Genomic DNA, 25089 nt, shown 5'->3' with positions numbered 1-25089 from the left:
ACACTTACAGAGTAGCTTTTGTCCTGCTTGATTCAACAAATACTATCCATGTTGTAAAAACATACATTTTAGCTTTCAGTTCACTTATTTCTAATATTTTATCTAATTTAATGGGTTTTGATGAACAGAACCTTGATTTATAACATTATATCGTGGAGAATAAATGTTCAATATAGTGTTGCCAATTTAATCCAGGTGTTGATTGCATTATAACCCACAGGGTTCTTGCTGTGGCCAAGTGATCATTTTTATAATTTCACTATACATAACTACCACTGATATTAGAAATATGTTTACTCTCCATACCTTATAAACCACCAGAGTAAAATAAGCAAAATCCATGCTGAAAAATACACAATATGAGGTAATATACATACACATACGTTACAAATGAAAACGGCACATTAGGCAATATGTAATAAAGAATGCTTGTGTCATAATAATAAACAAATACTGTCCGTGTGTGCTGAATGAAAAGATAATAAACTTGGGTTTATGTGAAATTAATATCTATGTGTGTCTTACTAGAAGTATGCCCTAAATTAAATAATACAGCAGGGATTGAAATAAATAAATGGCCAAAAACGTGCCATAGATATTAAATAAAAAACTATGGTAGTGGTAGTATTGAATAAAAGACAGTTTTATTAATAATTTAAAGAGAAATAACTAATAAAATTTTAAAAATAAATTTTACTATTAAATATTTACACATGGTTAACCTTTAAGTAATTTAAGATACTTGGATAGGAACACAATTTCTCACAGATTTTAACTTAACATCAGCTTCTCACAAATCAGACTGACACAGAAGAGGTAAAGTTACTTTAAATGAAAACCTGGGCTCAATTAGTATTTTATAAATTGAACAGATAATGGCTATATTCTCAAATGGCCAACCAACTACATATGTTGCAGAATCATAAATAACAAAAGTAGTGAAAATTCATCTCCTAGGAATTTTAAAAACGTACCTTAATAATTGGTTCAAAAATACATTGACAGATTAATTTGTTTTTATAAATCTTAAATAGAAATTTTTATTATTGTTAGGATCTTCAAAGTTAAGAAGGTAAGTATGGCAGTGAGAGAAGTGAATCACTGGTTAAGAAATATACGATAAATATGAACTATTTGCAATTCATTTCTGTGGTTTAATATATCAGAAAATGAATAAGAACCCAATTCTGGGGAAGAGAGGGGATATGAAACAAATTTTAAATGATGGTGGTTAAATTTGGAAACCCAACTTGGGACTGATATGAATACATGATAATTGGACAAATATATAAGCAATGCTTTTTTTTAGAATTGTTAATTTCAATTTTGGGATTATGTTTCTAAAGATAAAACATATAAAGCTTAGCATCTATATTTTGGAGTGCATTACCAGTGGGGTGCTTATAAATGTTTATAAATATTTATGTAGTTACTCATGGATGAATAAATACTAACCTGCAGTAGAAAGTGTGTCCAGGTCCTTCAGCACAAATCCCTCCATTTAGACAGAGGACCACATTCAGCTCAGACTCAGCACAACTGCTGGTATTTATTTCACAGCGAGTACCAGTAGATTCACGTGGGCAAATGCAAGTAAAGTTGTGGACTGCCTTCCAGCAGAAGCCTTCATTCACACAAGGGATGGATGTGCAATTCTAAGTTAAGAAATAGAGAATCAAACTTGATTATTAGTGTTAAGACTAGAAATCTTATTAAAATTATACTTTTATTTAAATATGTTTAAGAAACAGTAAGAAAGCTTATGTGATATTCCCTTCCTCTAAAAACTGAAATACATATTTCTACTAATAAATGAATTTTAATTTTTATCACCAGAAATATTTGCCAAATGTTTCATTGTTGACTTTCAGTAAAAAACCCAACTTTATTAGACTTTATTCAACTATGTACCATGTACATAATTAGCATCTAACATGTAACCCCATTTGCCTGGGACGGTCCCAGATTAACTCTGCTGTCCCTGGATAATTAATAATAGTGCCTCGATTAACTCTCAAAGGAATCCTGTGTTGGATCACATACTTAGAACAGACAATTCACAATTGACTTACATCCCTCTAAAACACAAAACAACTGTCATATCTGAGTTTTTATTCCATTCACAATCTTTTTTTTTCCAGCAGAATTTATGTGTGTATGTTTTTCCAGCTTTACTGAAGTATAATTGACGAAAACAACCCTGCAATATGTTTAAAGTGTACATTGTGATGATTTGATATACACTGTGAAAAGGGTCCCACTATTGAGTTAACACATCCATCACTTACCATATTAACTTTTTTTATTGAGGGTGGGAGTAGAGAAACACTTAAGCTCTACTTTTTTAGCAAATTTTAATTATACAATATAGCATTATCCACTATAGTCACCATGTTATATGTTTGAGTCCCAAAACTTATTCAACCTATAACTGAAAGTTTTTACCATTACCAACTTTGTGCCTGGTAACCACCATTCTAGTCTCTGTTTCTATGAATTCAACTCCATTTCATCTTATTTTTTTTTCTTAGAACCATATATAAATGATAGCATGCACATTTGTCTTTCAGTCTGGCTTATTTCATTTAGAATAGCGCCCTCCAGGTTTATCAGTGTTGCCACCAGTGGCAGGATTTCTTTCTTTATTAAGGCTGAATAATATTCCATTGTACATACAGGCACCCAATCATCTGTTGATGAACACTTAGGTAGTTTTCATACCTTGGATCCTGTGAATAATGCTGCAGTGAACACTGGAGTGCGGGTATCTCTTCAAGATAATGGTTTCATTCCCCTTGAATATTTACTCAGAAGTCAGTTGCTGGACTATATGGTAGTTATATTTTAATTTCTTGAAAAACCTCTATACAGTTTTCTGTGGTGGCTATACCAATTTACATTTCCATCAATGATGGGCAAGGGTTTCCTTTTCTCCACACCCTTGCCAGCACTGGTTATCTCTTGTCTTTTGACAATAGACATCCTAACAGCTGTGGTATCTCATATATATATTTTTGCCTTGGTTTTGACTTGCATTTCTGTGATGATTAGTGCTGTTGAGCACCTGCTAGCCATTTGTATGGCTTCTTTGGAGAAATATCTGTCAAATCCTTTGCCCATTTTAATTAGGTTATTGTTTTTGTTTGTTTGTTTGTTTGTTTTGCTTTATGTTTTATTTTGTTTTGCTTTTTTCCTATTAAGTTGTTTGAGTTTCTTATATATTTTGGATATTAACCCCCTGTCAGATATGTGGTTTGCAAAGATTTTCTTCCATTCTATTGGTTGCTTTTTCATTTTGTTGATGGTTTACTTTGCTGTGTAGAAGCTTTTTAGTTTGATTTAATCCCATTTGTTTATTTTGCTTTTGTTTCCTTTGCTTTTGGTGTCAAATCCAAAAAATCATTGTCAGGACTAATGTCAAGGAGCTTACCCATTATGTCTTCTTCTAGAGCTTTTATGGTTTTAGGTCTTATGTTCAAGTCTTTAATCCATTTTAAGTTGATTTTTGTGATGGTATAAAATAGGGGTACAGCGTCAATATTTTGCATGTGGCTATCCAGTTTTCCCAACACTATTTATTGAAGATAAAATTCTTTCCATTGTACAATGTTTACTCCTTTTCATGAATTTTTGAATATATTTGGTGAATTTATTTCTTGGCTTTCAGTTCTGTTCTATTGATCTAAGTGTCTTTTTATGTCAATAACATACTGTTTTGGTTACTAGAGCTTTGTAACATAGTTTGACATAAAGACATGTGATGCTTTCAGCTTTGTTCTCCTTTCTCAAAATTGCTTTTGATATTCGGGGTTATTTTGTAGGTCTATACGAATACTAGGATTATTTGTTCTGTTTCTGTAAAAATTGCCATGGGAATTTTGATAAGGGTTGCATTGAATCTGTAGATTGTTTTGGGTAGTATGAATATTTTAACAATATCAATTCTTTCAAACCATAAACAGGGAATAACTTTCCATTTTTTGGTTGTTCTTCAATTTCTTACATCAATATTTTAAAGTTTTCAGTGTACAGATCCTTCACCAACTTGATTAAATTTATTCCTAAGTATACTCTGCTTTTGACTCTATTGTACATGTGACCATTTTTTTAATTTCTCTTTTAGATAGTTTATTGTTAGTGTGTGGAAACATAACTAATTTTTGTATTTTGTCTGAGTGGCTTACAACTTACTTTGAATGTGTACAAAAGCTCTATATTTTTACACTTAAAATTTTGGGTGCTAGGTGTGGGGTCCAAACCTATCCATTCTCAGGAAGAAGGTGGGAGTTAGGTGTTCTCTCTTTATTGTATGGTGTTGCGTGGGGTTCAGGGCTATGGTGAGGGGGTGTCCCAGCCTTTCATATCCAAACATTGTGTGTAATTTCTTGGTTGCTGATGTGTAGTAGTTACTCAGCTAGTTCCAGATTTCTCATGAGCTACATTCTGTGTGTGTGTATGTGTGTGTGTGTGTGTGTGTATGTATATTCAGTACATTCATGGCAGATGGGAATTTCAGAGCCTCACATGTTGCCATCTTGGTCCAGAATCTTAATGTGCATGTTATCATGATCCTTTATTTAACCACTTTTCCTGTGCATGTGTCCAAATTTATGCCCAGCATTGCTGATGCCTCCAGTCCCAGAAGCACAGTGGTATTGTGGAGTCAGAGAAGCCTGGATAATATCTGTCTCTTGCTTTTTAAGCTTTAAAATATTTATATACTTCTGCTTTTATTCACTTAATTAACAATGGTATTTAATTTATTGTAGGTCTGTTTATGTGTAAAATTGTGATACTCTCACTCACCTCACACAGATTCCTATGGTAATTAAACAAAATTATGAATATGAAGTATGTTCCTGGGACATAATAGCTGTTTAGTAAATGTTAGTTATCTTCTTTCATTTGCACTCTGAAGGCCTCCTTGTCAACCTCTATTTCAGTTATTCGGCACTTGCTTAGAATAGAAAATGAGTTTTTCAGTACCTGTAGTGTCTATCATGCCGTACCATATACTTTTTAAGTTCACATCTTACATATTATGTATGTGCTGATATTCTGGAAAGCACAGAGCATGGTGTTTGAATGTGGTATGACTCCACTTTTCAACTTACTGTTTACTCTGAAAAGATTTTTCACCTATAATTCTGAGAAATAATGTATGGAATTTTATGACACCATTAGTAAAACTTTATTCTCAGTGTGTTGACTACACAGAATTTCATAGTGAATATACACAAACACAACTCATTTGCACCTGGATCTCAAGTTATTACATCTTCAAGGATAATTATATAGACAAATATGAAATTTTCAAAAAACATTTCACCCTGAAAAGCGATATTTTTTGAGCTCTTATTACTTGACACTTAACAAACATTTTAGTGACTTTTAAGAGGTATTAAGATAATGAAAACTCAAACTGACAAGGCTAATGTGGGAGTCATTGCATTCACATCATGCATCAAACGGAAAATGAAAGGTTTGTCAAAATCACCAGAGTTTAATTAGTGTCATTTTCAATAAGAAATGGATTGTGCCCTTGAATATAAAACTCAAGTCATGCTTGGAACCCAGATGGTGACTTTTTTGCATTCACCCCAGTGGTAGAGTTAAATGTATGTTTTTATAAATGAATGCCATTCTGATATTTGTTCCACCTTTGCTGAAAATGTGAACTCCTTAAGGATAACCAAGGGCACTTAGTCGACCCCATGCAAGTAGTGCAGTTATTTTTATGGGATGTAAACGCAGGAGTCCTCAGGGAATAGCACGCAAACAATATGTTCCCCACTTAGCCCTACGGCTCGGCATATTTAGAATGATTTATTAGAAAGCATTACGTAAACTAATTGAATTCTATCTCCAATGGGAAGAAAGAGATAGTTTGTAGACTGCCAAAAGTTTTGTCTCTGGGGTTTACAAGAATCTCTTACTAAATTAATTAGAGGGCTTAGTGGGAAATACAAAAGCAATTTCTTTTTAGAAAAAAATCAAATCATCATTTATAACGTGCTTGATCCTGCCTTGTTCAAAAATTAAGGAAGATGCCTTTCCTTTGGTTCATCAACTTTTACATTACTTTGCTATATTCTATTTAATATAATAAAGTGCTTCCCAAGAAGAATTCAAAATACTTTAATTTCAGAAATGAAGGAAACAAAAGGCCAGTATGTTTAGAGAGGGAGAAAGAATCTGGGAGTGATGTTGCAGGACAATCTAGACAACTGCACTGGACCTCAATGTTCATTCAACTTGTATCCAAGACCCCAAGCCAGGAAATGTACGGGCGTGCAACAGTAACAGAGCGCTGATATGCTCACTGTGCACTGCTTGGGCTAGTAAGTGTGCCAGGGAGCCTTCTGAAAGTTGTGTGCAATCTGAGGTGTATATACATAGTGTAGACCCAAAAGTTTGTCCTGTGATCTCTGAACTTCCCCAAAGAACAGAAAGTTACTGAGATCATATTTATCGTAGCATTTCTTTCAGATGCTTTCTTTTTAGCTCTGCAGTTTTTAAAGTAGTGGTATACTTTCTCCAAATAAGATCTTGGAGAAATAGAGCATGTTAACTAAGTAGTCAGGTAATTTGTAGAGTGGAAACAGGACATAGTACCTATTAGAGCCCTACAAGTACCTACTGCAAAAACCTTTAAATTTCACAGAATTTTTTGAATTTTGTACCGCTCTGAATAAAATTTACTAATACAGTGTACTGTTTCTAAAACTTAAATTGCACATGAACACTCTGGATAGCTAAGTTGCAAATTCAAAGTCTTTGGGATGGGGCCTGTGTTTCTGCATTTCTATCAACATCTCAGGTAATTCTGACGCTGCTAGTTTGTGGACCAAACATGGGTAGCAAGAATATAGTCCAACAATTTTGTTTATTCACAAGGATAAGAAAGAGCCTAATGCTGTTAGTGGCTTCACCAAGGTCTTACAGCAAGATGACAACAGAATAAAATCACATAGAAACTAAGTGCCCTAAATTCCAACTTGGGGTTCACTGTGCCACCAAATCTTGATTTTGCTCTCAAAGGGATTCCTTTACTGTAAAACTATACATAATGATAACGTACATGGTAGACTCAGTGCCCTAAGGTCAGTTTCAATATCATTTTTATGGACTGTTTTCCTTCATTCTCAAAACTTACATGGTTGAATATGGATCTGTAGCAGTTAATAGGGAGAAGATTTTGTTTGATTCCCAATTTAATCTGACTTATGATGTTTTGACATAAAGAAAATGCACTGTTTAACTTTGTCATTTCAACAAATCAAACAAGGTCATAAAATATAAAAATTGGGATTTTTGCAGTACATATTAATTTTCATTTCTTTACTAAAAATGTGTCTGACAGGGCTTCAAGGAAAAAGGTCCACTGAAATACAAGAAAACAAAAACCACTGTCTCAGAAATGGCCTGGAAATAAACACATGATTCAGCATAGGAAGGAAAAGTATATCAGGACTGAAACTAGACACCAAGCCAGATTCACAAAGTCAAGACTGCTGAAAGGTAATGCAGAATTCCAAACCCATTCAAAAAGCTAACCTAATACTGCTTTTATTTCTTCAGGTAAACAGAAGAATATTTCAGAGAAAATCTGAAGTGTATATTCAAAATCTCGATAGTATATTGTACTCTAACTTGGCAAAATGAGGCACCAGCCATGAATGAGTAAGCCAAAAGTCCGAGCACCTGCATTAAAAATCGCTAAGGCGTTTGTAACATTGTATAAGACATGGCGTTGCCATTGGTGGTCAAGAGGGGCTGGGAAAGGCAGTGCAGATCCCTTCCCCGTCTGCCTTGCTCTGCTGATTCAAAGGGCACACACTTGCATGAGTAGTGAAGGAAATCTGCCCCTATCTTGGAGATTCAAGATGTATGGACCAGAGCAAATAATGGAATAGATACAGAAAATATTGAGGACGAGATATGGAGCAGAAGATTCCCAATAAACAACATATGGTGGGAAAGAGACTGTGAAGCCAAAAGGAAATACACTTACACACACTCACAAAAGAAAATGACCATGAAGACAGTTTAAAAAGAACTAATAATTGTTTCCTACTATGAAACAGAGTGTGACACACTCAGACTTCTACATTTAAGACACATAATTGCTAAGAACAATAACCAGATACTAACTACTATATATAAAATAGATAAACAGAAAATGTGCACTGCATAGCACAGAGAACTATATTCAATATCTTGTAGTAACTTACGGTTAAAAAGAATATGAAAACAAATATATGTCTGCTCCTATATGATTGAAGTATTTTGCTGTACACCTGAAATCGACACAACCTTGTAAACTGACTATACTTCAATAAAAATAAATTAAAAAGGACAATAACCTTAAAATATATCAAATCTCCACCAAGACGTACTGATTAAATACATATGGCAGCTCCATACAATGGGCTATTAATAAGAATAAAGTAGAACTATATATATATAGTATATATATAAATGTAGAATCATCTGCATTGATCAAGTGAAATCTATGTGAGTGACAAATGTTTACATTTATGAGATCTCCCTTATTTTAAAGATGTATTTTCAATCAAAGGAAATAAATACTCGCTACAATGAGTTGGGAAGTAGCTGCGCATTTGGTGCGGACCTCAACTCAACTCATGCTCAAAAGCTTACTGATGAAGCATCACTTAATTGCAAAGAAAAAGAAAATAAGAAGAACACTAGAAGAACTTTTTGAGCAAGTCCCTTTTAAAAGTGTCACAAATCACAGGACCATCAGTACATTTAGATAAACAAAAAGAAAGCTTTTGAATGTCAGAATCCACTATGTACTAATTAATAATTAACAAAAGATGGAAAAAATAGAAATATGTACATAATGCATATGGTAGACAAAGAGTAGAAATGTTACTATATAAAAGTTTCTTATAAACTTCAACACAACTTGAAGAAATACAAATACAGATTCACAGACACATTCAGTTCTCTCCTTTGGTCATTTCCTTTCTGTTTAGAAAACTTCCTTTAGTACTGTTCATGATAAATTCTTATTTTTTCCTCATCTGAGAATGTCTTGATTCCTTTTTAAAATCTAGAATCATGGGTTTCTTTTCATTTTAGTACTTATCTTACATATTTATAATTTGATATTCAAAACAAAACACTGCTTCCTTGCCAGTTAACTTTCTCAGTTCCAATAAAATAGAAAGGAAAATTTCTGGTTTTTATTTTATTGGGAATATTGCCCTAGTCTCTTTTCTTTCTTTTCCATGTGTGTGTGAGTCTGCATTCCCAAAGTTGAGTTACATTTTTTCACTAGCCAAGGCGTCTGTTCCACACTCAGCCATGCATTTGTTTTTCTCTAGCATTAATTCTAATATTCTTAGACTGCCTCAAATTATCAGATTGACCAAAAAAAAATGTGCTTGTGTTTTCCTCCTGAAGCCCTAACATAAACTTTGCTTTTACACTTTCCCAGGAGCTTAGGATCAACACCCTTCCCCATATTGACCTGAGTGCTCTTCTCAATCACTGCCGCCTATGTTTCATCACTGCCCTTGTCTCCTTAGACCAGAAAGCAGACTTGGACATCAGTCTGGGAATGCCTTTCAGGAGCTGTTATCTGGGCATTGCAACATAGCGGAGGTTACTATGAATAGGTGAGCTAAGTCAGATACATATCTATACCCATAATCCAACCTCCAAATGGAGCTGGTGAAGCAGGACACATATCTATAAATATCTAACATTTACAGAATGCATGACCAAAATTGCATTTGAAGTGTACTTCATATATTGGTAAAAAGACATTTTAAATAACTTCATTGAACTATTGAATTAGTAAAGATGGGATGGTAAGATTTTAAAAAGAAGACAAACAAACTGAATAGTCAAAATAAATAGTATATAAGAATTGAGTGGATAAAAAATGAAGTGTCTCAAAACAATACAGAAATAATAGATACTTTGGTAAAGTTCTTGGTTTCCGTATTCTTTTTCATTATAGGTTACTACAGGATATTGAATATAGTTCCGTGTGCTAGACAGTAGAAACTTGCTGTTTATCTATTATTATATATAGTAGTTAATATCTGCGAATCTAGAATTCCCAATTTATCCCTCCCTACCCATTTCTCCCCCTGGTAACCATAAGTTTGTTTTCTATTTCTGTAAGTCTGCTTCTGTTTTGTAAGTACGTTCTTGGAAAACTGACTACATTTTTGAAAATAATTAAATTAGATTTCTACCTTTTATCAATTATAACAAAATATTTACTATGGGTTAAAGTACTAAAAGAGCTGCTAATCCTACAATTGTACTAGATAAGAATACAAGAAACTAATTTAAATATTGCTTTATGAGAGGACTTTCCAAGGAGAGAAGCAAAGCCTAGTGTCATAAGAAAAAGATAAAGGAAAACATGAAAATCTCACAACTTACAAGTTTTATAAAGCAAGAATGGCCACCTCCTAAATGAGATTTGCAATTTTACAGAATCCAGTGAATTTTATCCATAATTTTTAAGCAATATATTAAAACCAAAAAAGAGAAGGGCAAGCAAGCCAAAAGAAGAATACTGTTAGTCAAAAGCTGTGAGTAGACGAGGCACAAACAAAGAAATGCAAGTGGCAAAGAATCACATGAAAAGATGCTCAACGTTTGTAATAACTTGGGAAAACATAAAAATCAAAATAATGACACACCACATTTTCCTCAACAAATTAGTCCACACTTTAAACAATGATTTCATTTGATAGGATCTAAGAAAGCTGGCATGCACATACTCTCATTAAATAATTGTGGTTCCTCAAAACTTACTTGGAACACTTCATGGCTATTAAAATGCCTGAGTCAGGACTCTATGGATTATAATGGAATGGTTCTTAAGACACCCTCGGTAACACCAAACGTCACTGAATAAGGAACATAATGAGTTCAACTTTATGTTAAAATAAAAATATTAAGAAAAACCATCTAGAAGCTTCTAGGTAGAATTGTAACAGTAGTTCTTGTAATACTGAGCATGTGTGGTGTATAAATACACACAACATTGTAAACCAATTATGTTTCAATAAAAATATAAAAAAATACAAATTCATATGTGAAGGAAATACTTCTTTAGTTATACATTTAATTCAGAAGAAGAGTACACATTTCTACTACCAAGAGACAGGGTCTTAGAGATTACGTCAGGCAATATATGCAACAGTACAGACAAGACACATGGCTCCTCTACTCTCTACCAAGGAGTTTATTAATTATAACATCTTTCCCACATCAAGTATGCCTTTCACTATCTAGACCCCAATCAACATAATGTCAGTAAATATTTAAACTTTTAAAAAATAATGTGTCAGAAAACATGAGAGTAGATTTACATGTGTTATCTAATTTAATCCTAACAGCAACTTAAGAGGTAGTTACTATGATTACCTTCATTGAATAGCTACAATGTGATTCCAGTATATAAGTAATTTGTCCATGAACACACAGCAGGTCAGTAGCAAAAGAGCAATGGAAGTCTGTTTTTCCCTCCAAAAGCACCGTCTCCGGAGTATCTACCACCTTTAAGTCTATCATCACACGATGACCCTGCGATATAGGAACTGTATCTTCCTAATGGAAGAAAGACAGGATTTAAGTAAAATATACATAGTCTCACAATGTCAAAGGCAGTTTTCCGTGCCTATGAGTCCTTCCTTTACCAAGTGACCGTCAGCCAGGAAAGATTTGGCAGAACTTCCCATTCTCCAGGAAAGCTCACCAGATTCTCATCCACCAAGAATGGTCTTAACTTCAGGTGACCAACGTTTCTCAATGGATGAGGAATTCCACACAAAATACCATGTGTCGAGCACATCACGTTATATGCCTAAAGATCAGAAGACAGGTCCTGAGAGCATTACAGTTACCGAGGTTTTCCACATGTACTCAATTCTTGGTACATCTAACCAGTACTTATTTTGTCCTTATGGTGTATGGATCAGTTAAGTCTTCTCTCATCCCTATACATCCCCAGACACGTGTGTGTCCTAAGATCAGAGAAGGGGAGGCGGATAGCAAATAATAAGCCTTCTGGGTTCTTTGGATCATAACCATTTCCAGGATTTAGTTAAATGAAGACTCCAGTTTGCAAAAGATTATGATAAGAAGAGACAGGAAAGGGAGATGGGTAAAAGAAGTTGTGACTTTTATTTTATTTTTATTTTTCATTTTTCTGGAGCAAACAAAAATTCCCAGAGAAATTTCAAAGAGGAAAGGTGAAAGGCAGACAGTTACATCATGAGTAACTGTTGAAATAATGACACAAATCTATGCAAGTAGCTTGGCTCCTGCAGGACATTTGGTCCTATCCAAAACATCTGAGAGGGTATTCGCCCCATTCCACATGGTTTTGGACAGGACTAAATATCAAGGACCTTTTGGCATGGATCAGATGTCTTATGGATTTGGGGACAGGACCAAATATCTGCTAACTATTTGGTGTTTCTTTTCAATTACTTGAAATTTAGTAAAAATGATAAAACTTACACTAATCTGGATCTCACATCTCGAGCTAATCCATTCTGCATCACGTGAACAGTGATACACATCAATGAAATCTGTGCATCTGAAACAGAGAGTTAAATTTTTAAATAAGAAAGACATTAAAACATAATTTCGAGAGAGTTTCACCATTTAAGCTTTTTTTTCTTTTCTAGTAAAAAAACTTCTCAGGTAAAAAAGCTCGTTCCCATGAGCGATAGAAGGCAGAGGCTATTTCTGGTTTCTTATCCTTCAAGGTGACTGGACTGATAGAACAAATCAATTTTCATTGTTGCCATCTTCCCCATGGCAATGGAGAGAAAGAACAGTTCTGAAAGATAAAAAGTACGTCTAGGGCTTATGTAGAAACTGAAGCCGGCTATGGCCAAGCTGCATTGCGATGAACTACCCATCTGCATCCTCTCTCCGCGGCTTAAAAGTCTGTGGCAGGACTCGAAGGGAAAAATAGTGCTGCAGAAGGCAGCATGGTGCATCTGTGAGTCATTCTTCTTTGCCACCTCATCTCCTAGAAATATCTCCACTCCAGATTTGCATAAACTAATATTCTCTCCATGAGCAGAATAATAGTTATGCAATTCCATAAAGAGTCACAAAATTCCTTATATGCACAACGGGATGGAAGAACCAGTCTACTTAGGAAGATTTTAAATACTTAAGTGTGTGGTGTTATCCCTCCATAGAGCAAATAATAGAACCTTTCATCATCCTACCTGCTACTTCTGTTACTGTGAGCATTACCTTTAAGATTATTAAAGTCCAATTAATCCACATGTACTGAAAATGGCTTTATGCTAATGAGCAGAAATAGAAGAAGGGCAGAGATAACATATCAGTGCATCACATGAAGTTAAACAGGCAGGATCTGTCATCTTAATAGTACTTAGCTCTTGTTTTATGAAAGAGCGTAATTACAATGATCTTTGTCAACTTTTCCTTGACATTCAGTTTTAAATATTATGAGTTAAATTTGCTTTCTCAGATTTAATAATAGAAAAATAAAAACAGCTACCTTCCAGGTAGACAAGGATTTGAGAGACACTCATTTGCATTTGCTTCACAGTGTGTTCTGAAAAACCCACTCTTGCAGTCACAGGTGTAATGATTGATGCCATCAGTGCCGGGTCCATCATGGAGACAGGGCTTTGATAGACATTCATCTATATTTGCTTCACAGTCGATGCCTATGTTAAAAGAGGCAAGACAAACGCGAGGTTGTTTAAATGCAAAACTCAAAAAGTTTGTTCCTTATCGAAAACGTCACTAAGAAATCAAGGTCCCCTCCATTAAAATCTGACATCCTGTAGCAAAAGAAAACAGTTTTGTTTAAGGTTAAACATCTTTAGGTCTATAAACTCTCAGTCTAATTTAAAGTGAATGAGACAAAGCGCAAGCTTAATCTATTTGTAAGATTTGGTTTTGGTGTGAGGGGTTGTTGATTAAGAATACAGCTGAAGTAACGATTTTTATCAAATTGTCATTGAATACTAATTCACCCTTTTTTGGTAATGATCCTTGAGAATCTAATATTTCTTATCTACAGAAATTAAGAGTTTGAATGTTTCTGTATTTGGTCTGGGTGAGTGTATTAATGGTGAGCTAAGATGTCTAAAAATAATCTAACTTTGTCTGAATAAATACCTAGTGCTTTCAAAGGGCAAATTTTGAATATTAAGCACCTGCCACGTGCCACCTGTGTGCTCAACTAGGCATACCAAACCAAACCAAACAAACAAGAAATCAAAACCAAACTAACAAAAAAGAGAGCGACTTTGTTCATCCAGAAGCATGTTGGCAGGGAGACGATATTACCACCAGAGCACAGCACAAGCAAAGCTTGACGGAAAGCTAGATTGTGTCTCAGGTCTCCGCTGTTAGAGATACTCGAGAAAAGCGGAGAGTCACTGTAAGTTGGTTAAAATAATCCCTTTGCTCATTGTGTTCATCCAACTGAGCATCTACTAACACAAATGACAACTGACTGAGCACTTAAAACGTGTGCCAAGCCCTGTGCTGAAGGCTTTATGTACTTTATCTTAGCTGATGTTCATAAAATAAACCTGGAGTCAGGTATCACTACGTCCAACCCACTGCCCAGTAAACAAAGGTCCAGAGAGTTTCAGTGATGCTCCCAGATTACACAGACTATGACAGCACATTGGAATTCAGATTGTTTTCTCTCTGAGTTGTGCCTCCAGTCATTAGTTTGAATGGATCATCTTGCAACTATGATATGTGAATAAGTGGTGTGCTGAGCAGGACAGTGAGCTCTGTTAAAGACAAGACAAGTTCAAAATGGGGTCATTTGTGCTACAGCTCCACAGCGGCAAACCAAGACTAAATTATAGTTGCTGCTCTCCCAGAAATGGAGTCTTAAACCAGCCAGTCAGCTAGGTGATCTGCCTGATGGACTCCGGTCATCCCCTGCAGGAAACTACATGTTCAATAACCTGCCCACTGCTTTGACTAGTATAACTTCTTTGTTCCTGCTCCATTTTGGCTACAAAAACCTTTCATTTTGTACAGCTCCTCGGGGCTCCTTTCTCTCTGCTAGAGTGGATGGGATGTCGCCCGATTCACACTGATTTTTGCTCAAATAAACTCTTACAAAGGTAATATGCCTCAAGTTAGCTTTTAACAGTTCCAATCAGAAAGCATGGCTCTTATAGCCAAGAACATAATGCCTAGTTGGGAATAAAGATAATCTTATTAAAACATAAGCTATTACAATGCCTATAAATAGTTATACATGAGCTAGTTGGGAATAAAGATAAGCTTATACAATACAATGAGGTGTACAACATTGATAATAGCTGGTACTTGGAGACCATAAGATGTACAAGACGCTGTTAAGGACTTTCTATAGATCAACTGATTATAACTTTACAGTATTTTCCTGACACGGAAATTACTCTCTACTTTACAAATTAAGAAAATGAAACAAAGATCTTACAGCTACTAAGTGGCAGAAGCCATTCTGTTGGCCACCACGTGATACTACATCTTAATACTGTATCTGTATGGATGTGTGTATCCTAATGATTTAGCAAACGGAGTGCACTGGCTACTTTAAAAATTAATTGAGTCCATATAGGAGAAAGAGGACCAATAAGCTTCTATGATAATCATGGAGGAATCTTGAGAAACTTTAAGTTTCTCAAGGAAACCTGAGAAAATTTGAATAAATAGTTTAAAGAGTGCGTGGGCATTCCGGTGAGTTAGCTGCCTCAGGATTTGGCTGGATACCAGGTACAGGGGGTGGGGGCAGTGCTAATGGCAGATAGGCAGCCATTTCACAAGGTGATGTCATAACTTTACTAACTCACATGCCGTGTCAGAATTGTCTATTCAGGTGCCTGGTTTTTAGACCAGGCACACCAGGAGAGTCTGTGATTTACTGCCTATGAGGTTTCCAATGCAAAAAATATTTTTAAAAATTTCTCTTTAGAGACTGTCTGTTTTCAAGTCAAAATCCTATTATTTAATGGTTACTGTTTTTTGTTTTTTTACTGTAACTGTCACTATCTAAAAATAACTTTGGATATGAATGATACCATGAAAAATAATGTGTGTAAATTGGTCAAATCAGTAGCTATATTTAAAAGGACCTACAAGACTTAGGCTCAGCCTACATTAGGTTGCAGTAATAATTTTAAAAAGGAGGGGGGATGGTAAAACTCAGTGGAAGAGCACATGCTTAGCGTGCACAAGGTCATAGGTTCAATCTCTAGTACCGCCATTAAATAAATAAATAAATAGATAAATAAATAAATAAATAATAACCTAATTACCTCCCCTCCAAAAAAAGGTAAAAAGCATAAATGAAAAAAATGAAACTCCCCTAAGTCTCAGTGGCTCATGACACACAAGTTTATTTCTCACTCACATTCCCTGGCCATGGTGAGCTACAGTGCACCCCAGGTTAACAGAGTATCCTCTATCTGAGTGAGACATTGCTGTTATTGTTGAAGAAGGAAAAGGGCGCCTGGCAAACATACACAGGTTCCTAAATTTTCTGCATACACTTAGCTTGCTCATCCAAGTCACATGATCAAGCCCAATATAAATGAGATGGGAACAAACGGTCCTCCATCAGGAAAAGGCAGGTATTTATGACAATAGTCATATTTAGTGCAGACACAATTGTTCAAGCATCTCATTTGTAAGTGAGGGTCATTTATTAGCGCATCCTAGATTTATTGAGATAATAAAGTAAAACCATGTGTTGAAAACAACTAATCCAGGGCCCTGTACACATTTAGCACTTGATTACTATCACTTTGCTGGGAAAAGTTTCACAACTGTATTATATTAAATGAGGATGTAGGTGTTTTCAGGGACATATTATTCCAATTAAGAAGATAAGTGAAAAGTTTCTCTGTACGGTGATGTAAAATGCCAGCAAAATCAATGATGAAAATTTTAGTTAAAAAGAGATGGTCTATTTACCACAAAATAGAGTTACTATGTGGTCCAGCAATCCCATTCTTGGGCATATATCCAGAGAAAACTCTAACTGGAAAAGATATATGTACCCAATGTTCATATCAGCACTATTTACAATAGCCAAGACATAGTAGCAACTTAAATGTCCATTGGCAGATGATTGGATAAAGGAGATGTGGTGTATTTATACAATGGAATACTACTCAGTCATAAAAATGAAATAACACCATTTGCAGCAATATGAATGGACTGAGAGGTTATCATTTTAAGTAAAAAGTCAGGCAGAGAAAGACAAGTATCATATGATATCACTTATATGTGGAATCCAAAAAAATGATACAAATGAACTTATTTACAAAACAGAAAGAGACTCACAGACATAGAAAAAAATTTATGGTAACAAAAGGGAAAGGGAGGGGGATAAGTTAGGAGTTTAGGATTAACAGATACAAACTACTGTATATAAAATAGATACACAACATGGTCCTACTGTATAGCACAGGGAATAACATTCAATATCTTTTAATAACCTATAATGAAAAAGTATACATATATATATATATATATATATGTATATAAATAATTTAATAACATGTTTTATACCAGAAACTAACACAACATTGTAAATCAACTACACTTCAATAAAAGTATTAAAAATTAAAAAAAGTGAATGAACACATTAAAAAAATGGTGTATTTACCACAAAAGTGAGGTTGAGGGCTGAAGTGTTAAAGAGAGTTGTACAGAATGCATCCAGTCTCACTTGGAGACGGGAAAGTTGAAACAAGACACCGTCTCCATGGTGGATAGCATGTCTCCATGTAGGGGAGGACACATCATGGACATTATCTTAGGAACATTTTTCCCTAATGCTTTATTAATTCATCTTACTGTGGTTATATTTTGACTTCCCAAGTAGTCTCCGGAAAGGGTAAGAATGTAATGATTGACTGAGCTGAACATTTTGGTCCCTGTAAAACCTTATTTTTCATTTTTAACCCCAGAGTCCCTTAGCACTATACAAGTCAGATCCCCTTTGCACATTTTTAACTTCACCTTGTTTTACCATCACCCTTGGCTACTCTGTTGTAGTTACACCAACTTCCCTGTGTTTCCTCGAACTCTTTGTTCTTCTTTCTGGAACTCTCTTTTCCCAGATATTTACAAGAGTCACTCCTTTATTTCTTCAGGTCTTTATTCAAATGTCGCTTTCTCAATGAGCCTATTGAGAAAACTGTTTGAAACTGCATCCCCTGGTTTATGTGTTTCTTTTGTTTAGTTTTGTTCTTTTACCATAGCAAGCAAGATCCTTCTAACGGTCTGGAAGATTTACTCATTTTTCTTTTCTTTTTTTTTCTTTTTTCCCCATTACAAGCTTAGCTCTGTGAGGGCAAGGATTTTGTGTCTAAGTTCAATACAGCATTCATTTAGATCTTTGTTAAAGAAATGTATCATTGTGTGTGTGTGTGCTTGTATTTTGTTTTACATGCCATTTTTGTTTCTTTACTTCTTTTCCTCAGAAGTCTCCGCCTCTTCCCAAGCAGGAACAAAGCAGCTCTTGAATTCTAAGGAAACTGTCAGTCCTTGCAATGGTGAGAATCAGAATCTGGAATGAGGCGATTCCTCTGAGGTGTGTTTGTGTTGCCTGTGCAGTCGAGGAGAATTATTTTATGGAATTTCTACATTTTTTTAAATCTTCAAACAGAGAAGCTTCCATGGTAACTTAAAAAGAAATGCAGGTGTGGAGAGGGCTGGATTTTTGTTCAAAATGGTCTCCTCACACATAATTACCAACCTGGAGAAAGAGGGAACAACTGTTGTTTGGGACAAAATGAATGTACCTGAGAACATTAAGCTAAGTCAGACAGAGAAAGAGAGAAAGACAAATACTGCATGGTGTCACTTATATGTGAGACTGAAAAAAAAAATTAAACTCATACAAAAAGAGAGAAGAAAAGTGGTTGCCAGGGGCTGGGAGGTGGGGGAAATAGGGAGAGGTTGATCAAAGGGTATGAATTTTCATCTTTGAGTTGAATGAGCCTAAGCATCTAATGCAGAGCATGGCATCTCTAGCTGATAATACTAAATTATATAATTAAAATTTGTTAAGAGAGGAGAACCTAAATGTTCTCACACAAACTGAAAAAAGATAAAAATTCTGAGGTGATGTATGCATTAATTCACCAGGTGGGAGAAGTCTTTTCACAATGTATATGGATATCAAATCATCACCTTGCACACTTTAAATAGCTTGTAATTTGTCAATTATGCCTTAATGTATTTGAAAAAAAAAGAAATTGTGTATTACCACTGTAAATGGAAAACCCCAAATAAAAACTAACCCCAGAATAAACACAATAAAACCAGAATTACCAAGATGTCCAACTGTCAGATTTCTTACCTGTAAACTGTGGATCAAAATATATATGACTGAAAAATTGTGCTGTGCACCAGAAATTGACATAACATTGTAAACTGACACTAACTCAAAAAAAAAAAATCTGTTAAAGCATAGTTGAGAGATAAGTAAAAAGTGTATATACAATTCTAGGGGCACCTAGAAGATAATAAATGAATTTATAATATGTTGTAATTATAACAGTAATCCTTTTTCATAGGATTACAATATGAACACTTTGACATTATGTCCATGAATCCAAGCAAATGTAAAAGAAATGATATTTAGTATTGAGTAAACATTATCAAAGGCTTACACAAAATCTCTGTCTCAGTTCTTTGCCTATTTTGCCTTGGATTATATCATTTACTCCCTACTGCTCACTAATTTATCTAGTATAGATTAATTGAGCAACTATTTTGTGTCGGTCATAGTTCTGGACTTCTATCATAGTTCTCTTTGACTCGGCAGGTATCATCGCAGCCTCCCTCCATGAGAGTTTGATAGAGATTTCCCAAGTAATTTGTTGATGAACATTGTGTATTTTGTTTGACAAGAGAAGAAACACAAGCAAAAATGTTCTGCCTTTTGTCGTGTCTCAACTATAGTTCTTTCCTCTTATCCAGCGGGTTGCTTTGGGGTTACAGCCGTTTATACTTGGACTCATTTTCAATTTGCAGTGCTAAAATTTGAGTTCTCAATTTCATTAATAGCACACGCAGCTCCTTTTCTAAGCAGAGTAGACGGTTAGCTGTAGAACTGGGGAAACTTTTCATGTCTCTGCTTGTGTCAAAACCCTCCTTATTGGACTACCTCAACATTTGCTTCTGTAGGAGAAATTTTCATATCAGAAATTAAGGAATTCTTTCCAGAAACAAGTCATTAAAGTATATAAATTGTATACGTTATACATACAATCAGTAAAATATTTACATGCATCAACAGTCTTAGGACAGAAATGATATATGCTAATAAATGTAAGTGTATCTCTCTCTCTCCATCATCTGTCTGTCTAAGTAACTTTTCTCCAGCTGCCGTCCCTTCTTTACATTCTCCGAAGCCTCTTTACACAACTTCTCCACACTGGTGAGTCTTTCACGTTGGACAAGTTTTCCAAAATGACTTTTCTGATTTCTAATCCTTTTCATTTCACATGCGTTATCCCAGCAAAGTACATTATGGACTCTTTGCTGCCTCCTGAGATAAATTTTGTCTTAGCCTCTGGGTCAGTCTTGCCTTTCTTACTGTCCCTCTGGTGTTATCAGCTACTCTAGTCTCTAGTTCACAAATCTGATAAAAGAACAAAATCACCCATGGAGTATTTAAAACTATAAATTCCCTATTTTTTCCCCCTTTTTCCTTTCTTTTTTTTAACGGAGGTGCTGGGGATTGAACTGAGGATCTCATGCATGCTAAGCATGTGCTCTACCACTGAGCTATAACCTCCCCTCTTAAATTCCTAATTCTGGATCTCTGGGAAATAGGCCTGACAATTACATCCAAAAAAATATTTCCAGCTGATTCTAAAGCACAAGTAGATGTGAGGACCACTGCTTTCATAAAATTAGATTAGAATGAAATTTATATCCATGTTTACTCCTGATAATTCTGCCTGGAATGTCATTTCTCCATCTCTGCCTATTTAAAGCCTGTTTTTAATTTAAGTCCTACCAAAATTCTAACTCATTTAATAAATTTCCACTGGTATTTCCTAATAAAAAATAGCTAACCACATTTATCAGTTTATACTTAAGGCATGTTTATGTGAATTTTCATCTTGTCTTTCACACTTGATTATTACTTATTTGAGAACAGAGATTACACTTACTTACTTTCACTTCCTGCTAAATGCCATATATAAATCTTTTCATGCTGTCAGTAATCAAATAGCCTACTTATTTCCTGTTGAATGCATCCAAATAGTGGTAACATTTTGAAAATGATTATAACTTCCGTAATAGGATAATGCTTATGAATGACCTAATCAAGTTAAAACAGGCACACAAGAATCACATAATTAATGAACTTAGGAGTCAGTAACTTCCAAAACTCAAATGGTCACTTGTTCTTTAAAGGGAATATCTTTCTTACTTTTCCTGCCAGCAAGGGGTTAGCCATATTACTACTGAAGGCCTTATGTAGTGATGGTCCACCAATATGAAATCCTCATGACACCTCAGTGGATCAAAGAAACTACTTTATAGAACAGCAGAGTAGTGATCACGTTTTCGTGGGATCCAATATCTCTAGCCCTTACCAGCCAAAGACTGTTAGGCACTAAATCAGTGCCAGCTTGGAGGGGAGAGCTTACAGGATAACGTATGCATTCTAAATCAATGATGTGATAAGACGTTCTGTCCTCAGTTGACATAATACAAGGAATTAGGAACAGGGGGTAAAAGAGTGGAACCACCTCTCTTCATTCTCTGTGAAGCATGGAGACTTGTTCTTTGCGTTCTTGAAAATGCAGGCTCCGTGCGTGCAGAGGCCCCGACTTCCAGGGGAAAGTCCCCTTTTGGAATTCTATGGTTTCCATTTAGCCATTTCCAAGTCTTTGTGACAAGAGATAATCGGGTCAGGAAAGAAGTGATGATCCCCACAGGAGTTATTGACACTGATCATCAGGATGCTATAGGATGTTGTTGTGAAATGAGGGCTAGGATGAAAATGCTTGGCATCACAGTGGGACATGTGTTGGTGCTCCTTTGTCTGATAGTCAGGAAGTGGAAAAATACGGCAGCCAAGGCCATACTTAGGAGATCAGAACTCTCAGGACTAAAATCCTAGATTCCTTCACCAGGTAACCCACTAAACAGCATGCTTGCTCCCCAAGGATGAGGGTAATATAAACTGCATAAGAGAGGTGGAAAATGACTGTCAGCTGCAGTATCAAGACCAGCTTCAGTGACAGAAGTTGCCATTCTTCCCAGTCATCACCTCCTTGAATATCAACTCAGAAAACAGATAAATCATAATTTAAAAGATGAGGTATACTAATTTTGGAAAATGTTTGGGTGTGAGAGGCACAAAGGGTTGACCAGAGAAGAAGAAGTGGTGGACGTCCCAGATCTTCATTCAGGAGAGAGGAACTCACTTCTCCTCCTGCTGTAGGAGTTGCCTGACAACAGTTTGGAGCTGAAATCTCCCCCAGAAATCGAATCGTCCTCATCCTAAGGGAGCTGCCTCCCCCAAGTGTACGTGCCCTCATTGTGGCTGTGGGTGTCTGAGAGTGACTCCTCCAACTTCAGAGTGCCCTGAGTCATTTCCTGGGGCTTCTGTTAGAACGCATCTTAATTCAGCATCTTTCTTTCCCAATCCCATTTCTGTTTTTCCCTTAATTCCATTGTTGTCCAGAACACTTCTCAGTAAGTCACCTGCATATAAATCTCTGTCTCTTTCTTGGGCAGCCTGACCTATGAAACATTTTCAGGAAATAAATATTTTCCTTGGAAACTCATTTTAATAGTTGGTTAGAGACAATAAAAAAGTTGAATGTAAGTAAATTATAGTTAGTAGCGAAACAAATATCTTTAATACAAGGATCAAATCATGTGACATAGTTTGAATTTATATTCCAAATGCCATAAAACAAGTATAATTAGTTGATCTCTAGAGACACCCTGCTGTATTAAAAGTTGAATTGGCAGCATATAAATATGGAATATTTTAACTACTGGATCAAATAAGCATGGATTAAGCAATTAATTAACAACCATTTTGCTCATATTCTCATTGTTTGGAAAGATTTTACAGGGATATTGTGTAACCCATGTCTATTTTCAAAAGCTCTCCAAGAGACTTTTATGGATGCTTTCTTTTTCTGTCTATAAATATTCCAAGATTGGACAGTGGCTTTTAAAATTCATTACAGTAATCCTTAGAGCTTTGGGCAAAGGACAAGTATCAATAAACATTTGATGATGAAAATGATGAAGATAATAATGATGTTCATTTGAGTCTTCTGTTGCCTCATCTTTTCATATCTCTTATATAAAAAGAATGGGGGCCATCTCTTCAATATCCATCCAGGATTGAATGAGGGCGTCCCACTCCTAGACTTCATTATCACAAGAATGTAGCCTGACATTAGAGTACTTCATAGTTCATTGGAAAAGTCGTAAAAACAATTACTATGCCATTAGAAGGGACTTTTGAAGAAGAGATTCGAAATACCCTTGACAAAATTGCTAAGGCAAGCAAAAGCAATATTCCAGTTCATATATGTTGCTCCCTGACTGTTCTTAGATCACACTAAATGAGCAAGTCAAGAGAGGCATGTGAAATGAGGCATGTGTCTGATTAGGCAACTATGTTGAGAGCTTTAGAAAAGTGAGAAGCTGTACGAGATGGAGGTATGCAGTGTATCTGTAAGCTCAAACAGACCCATGAGGGCAGATTCATAGTGGAGGATATCAGACATAAAGGATTAGCATCCAGCACAGGGCTTCTAAATGGTGCGTCAGATCCTGTACCAATGCAGAGATGATCACTTGTCATCTCAGGGCTGTATGTGTTGACTGTAAAGAACATAGCAAAATAGTGTTAGAACTTATGAAATTCACACATCCTTTAAAAATGCTGGTGTTATGATTTATTGCCTTGCGTTAACACTAATAAGTTCAGGGGGGTTTACTTCAAATAAATGCAGGGGATTTTATTTCCAATTATTCAGTTCTTTGCTCATGTCATGCAGAAAATTGCTCATTCTTTAAACTCTCACTCACTTAACAGGTTCTGCTGTAGTTGAAACAACTCACTTTTCTTAGTCATATATAAAATAATAATTTCTATTTTATATCTCATAGGGCTATTTGATAGTTAAGTGGTGTCTGCCCAGAAGCTTTTACAAAGCACTAGTTTTGCAAAAACCTTGAAGGACACACTTCAGGAATGAATGCTCTGGGCTCATCTGAAAGAATGCCTCCAACAAACCACATGCAGTTGAAGTTTCAGCAATTGCATGCTGCCCTCCTCCCTCCACCTTGTAAGTCTGAGAACTGAGACCACGAGGATGGACTTCGTGGTTTATTACAGAAGAAGGTGAATGCATACAACTCTTTTTGTTTGTGATTATGCATATCTTATTCTGCTTCAAAACTGTGATCTTATTTCATCTCATATGCATCTCAAAATCTTTTTTTCCTCTCCATGAATCAAAGAATGGGTTTAACTTCCATTCGCTTTTATATTGATGGAGAACACTATTTCATATAACACTGTACCACTCTTTTCAGTGCAACATGCCAGTAGCATTCTTAGAAACAACCTTATTACAAGTGTTCTTAAACTCTCTGCCCTATGCAGTATAGGTTTTTCTTTTTCATCATGCTAACCAAGTAGGTCATACCACTCCCTTCTGGTCTGTAGAGTTTTCTGCTGAAAAAATCAGCTGACGGCCTTATGGGAGTTCCCTTGTATGTTACTGTTTGCTTTCTCTTGTTGCTTGTAATATTCTCTCTTATGTTCAATTTTTGCCGTTCTGATTATTATGTGCTCCTGCACACTATGTGTGCTCCCCTTTGGGTGAATCCTGTATGGGACTCTGTGTACTTCCTGGAGTTAGGTGACTGTTTTCTTCCCCAGGTTAAGGAAGTTTTCAGCTATTATCTCTACACATATTATCTCAGGCCCTTTCTCTCTCTCTTCGCCTTCTGGGATCCCTATAATAAGCATATTAATGTGTCTGATGTTGTCCCAGAGGTCTCTTAAAC

The 25089-nt window shown here is 35.6% G+C and overlaps 1 protein-coding gene across 1 annotated transcript in view; it reads right to left on the bottom strand.

The window, feature by feature from the left end:
- Positions 1-25089, bottom strand: part of EYS (eyes shut homolog) — a 1174088-nt gene that overhangs the window by 692642 nt on the left and 456357 nt on the right. The window contains 3 exon segments of the mRNA XM_006211933.3: positions 1456-1655; positions 12523-12601; positions 13547-13718. Of these exon segments, the coding sequence (XP_006211995.2) occupies positions 1456-1655; positions 12523-12601; positions 13547-13718 (451 nt within the window).

The sequence above is a fragment of the Vicugna pacos genome, chromosome 8 (assembly GCF_048564905.1).
Source record: "Vicugna pacos chromosome 8, VicPac4, whole genome shotgun sequence".
Classification (NCBI taxonomy): domain Eukaryota; kingdom Metazoa; phylum Chordata; class Mammalia; order Artiodactyla; family Camelidae; genus Vicugna; species Vicugna pacos.
Note: the sequence above shows the minus strand (reverse complement) of the source record. Positions and strands in the feature narration are given on the sequence as shown.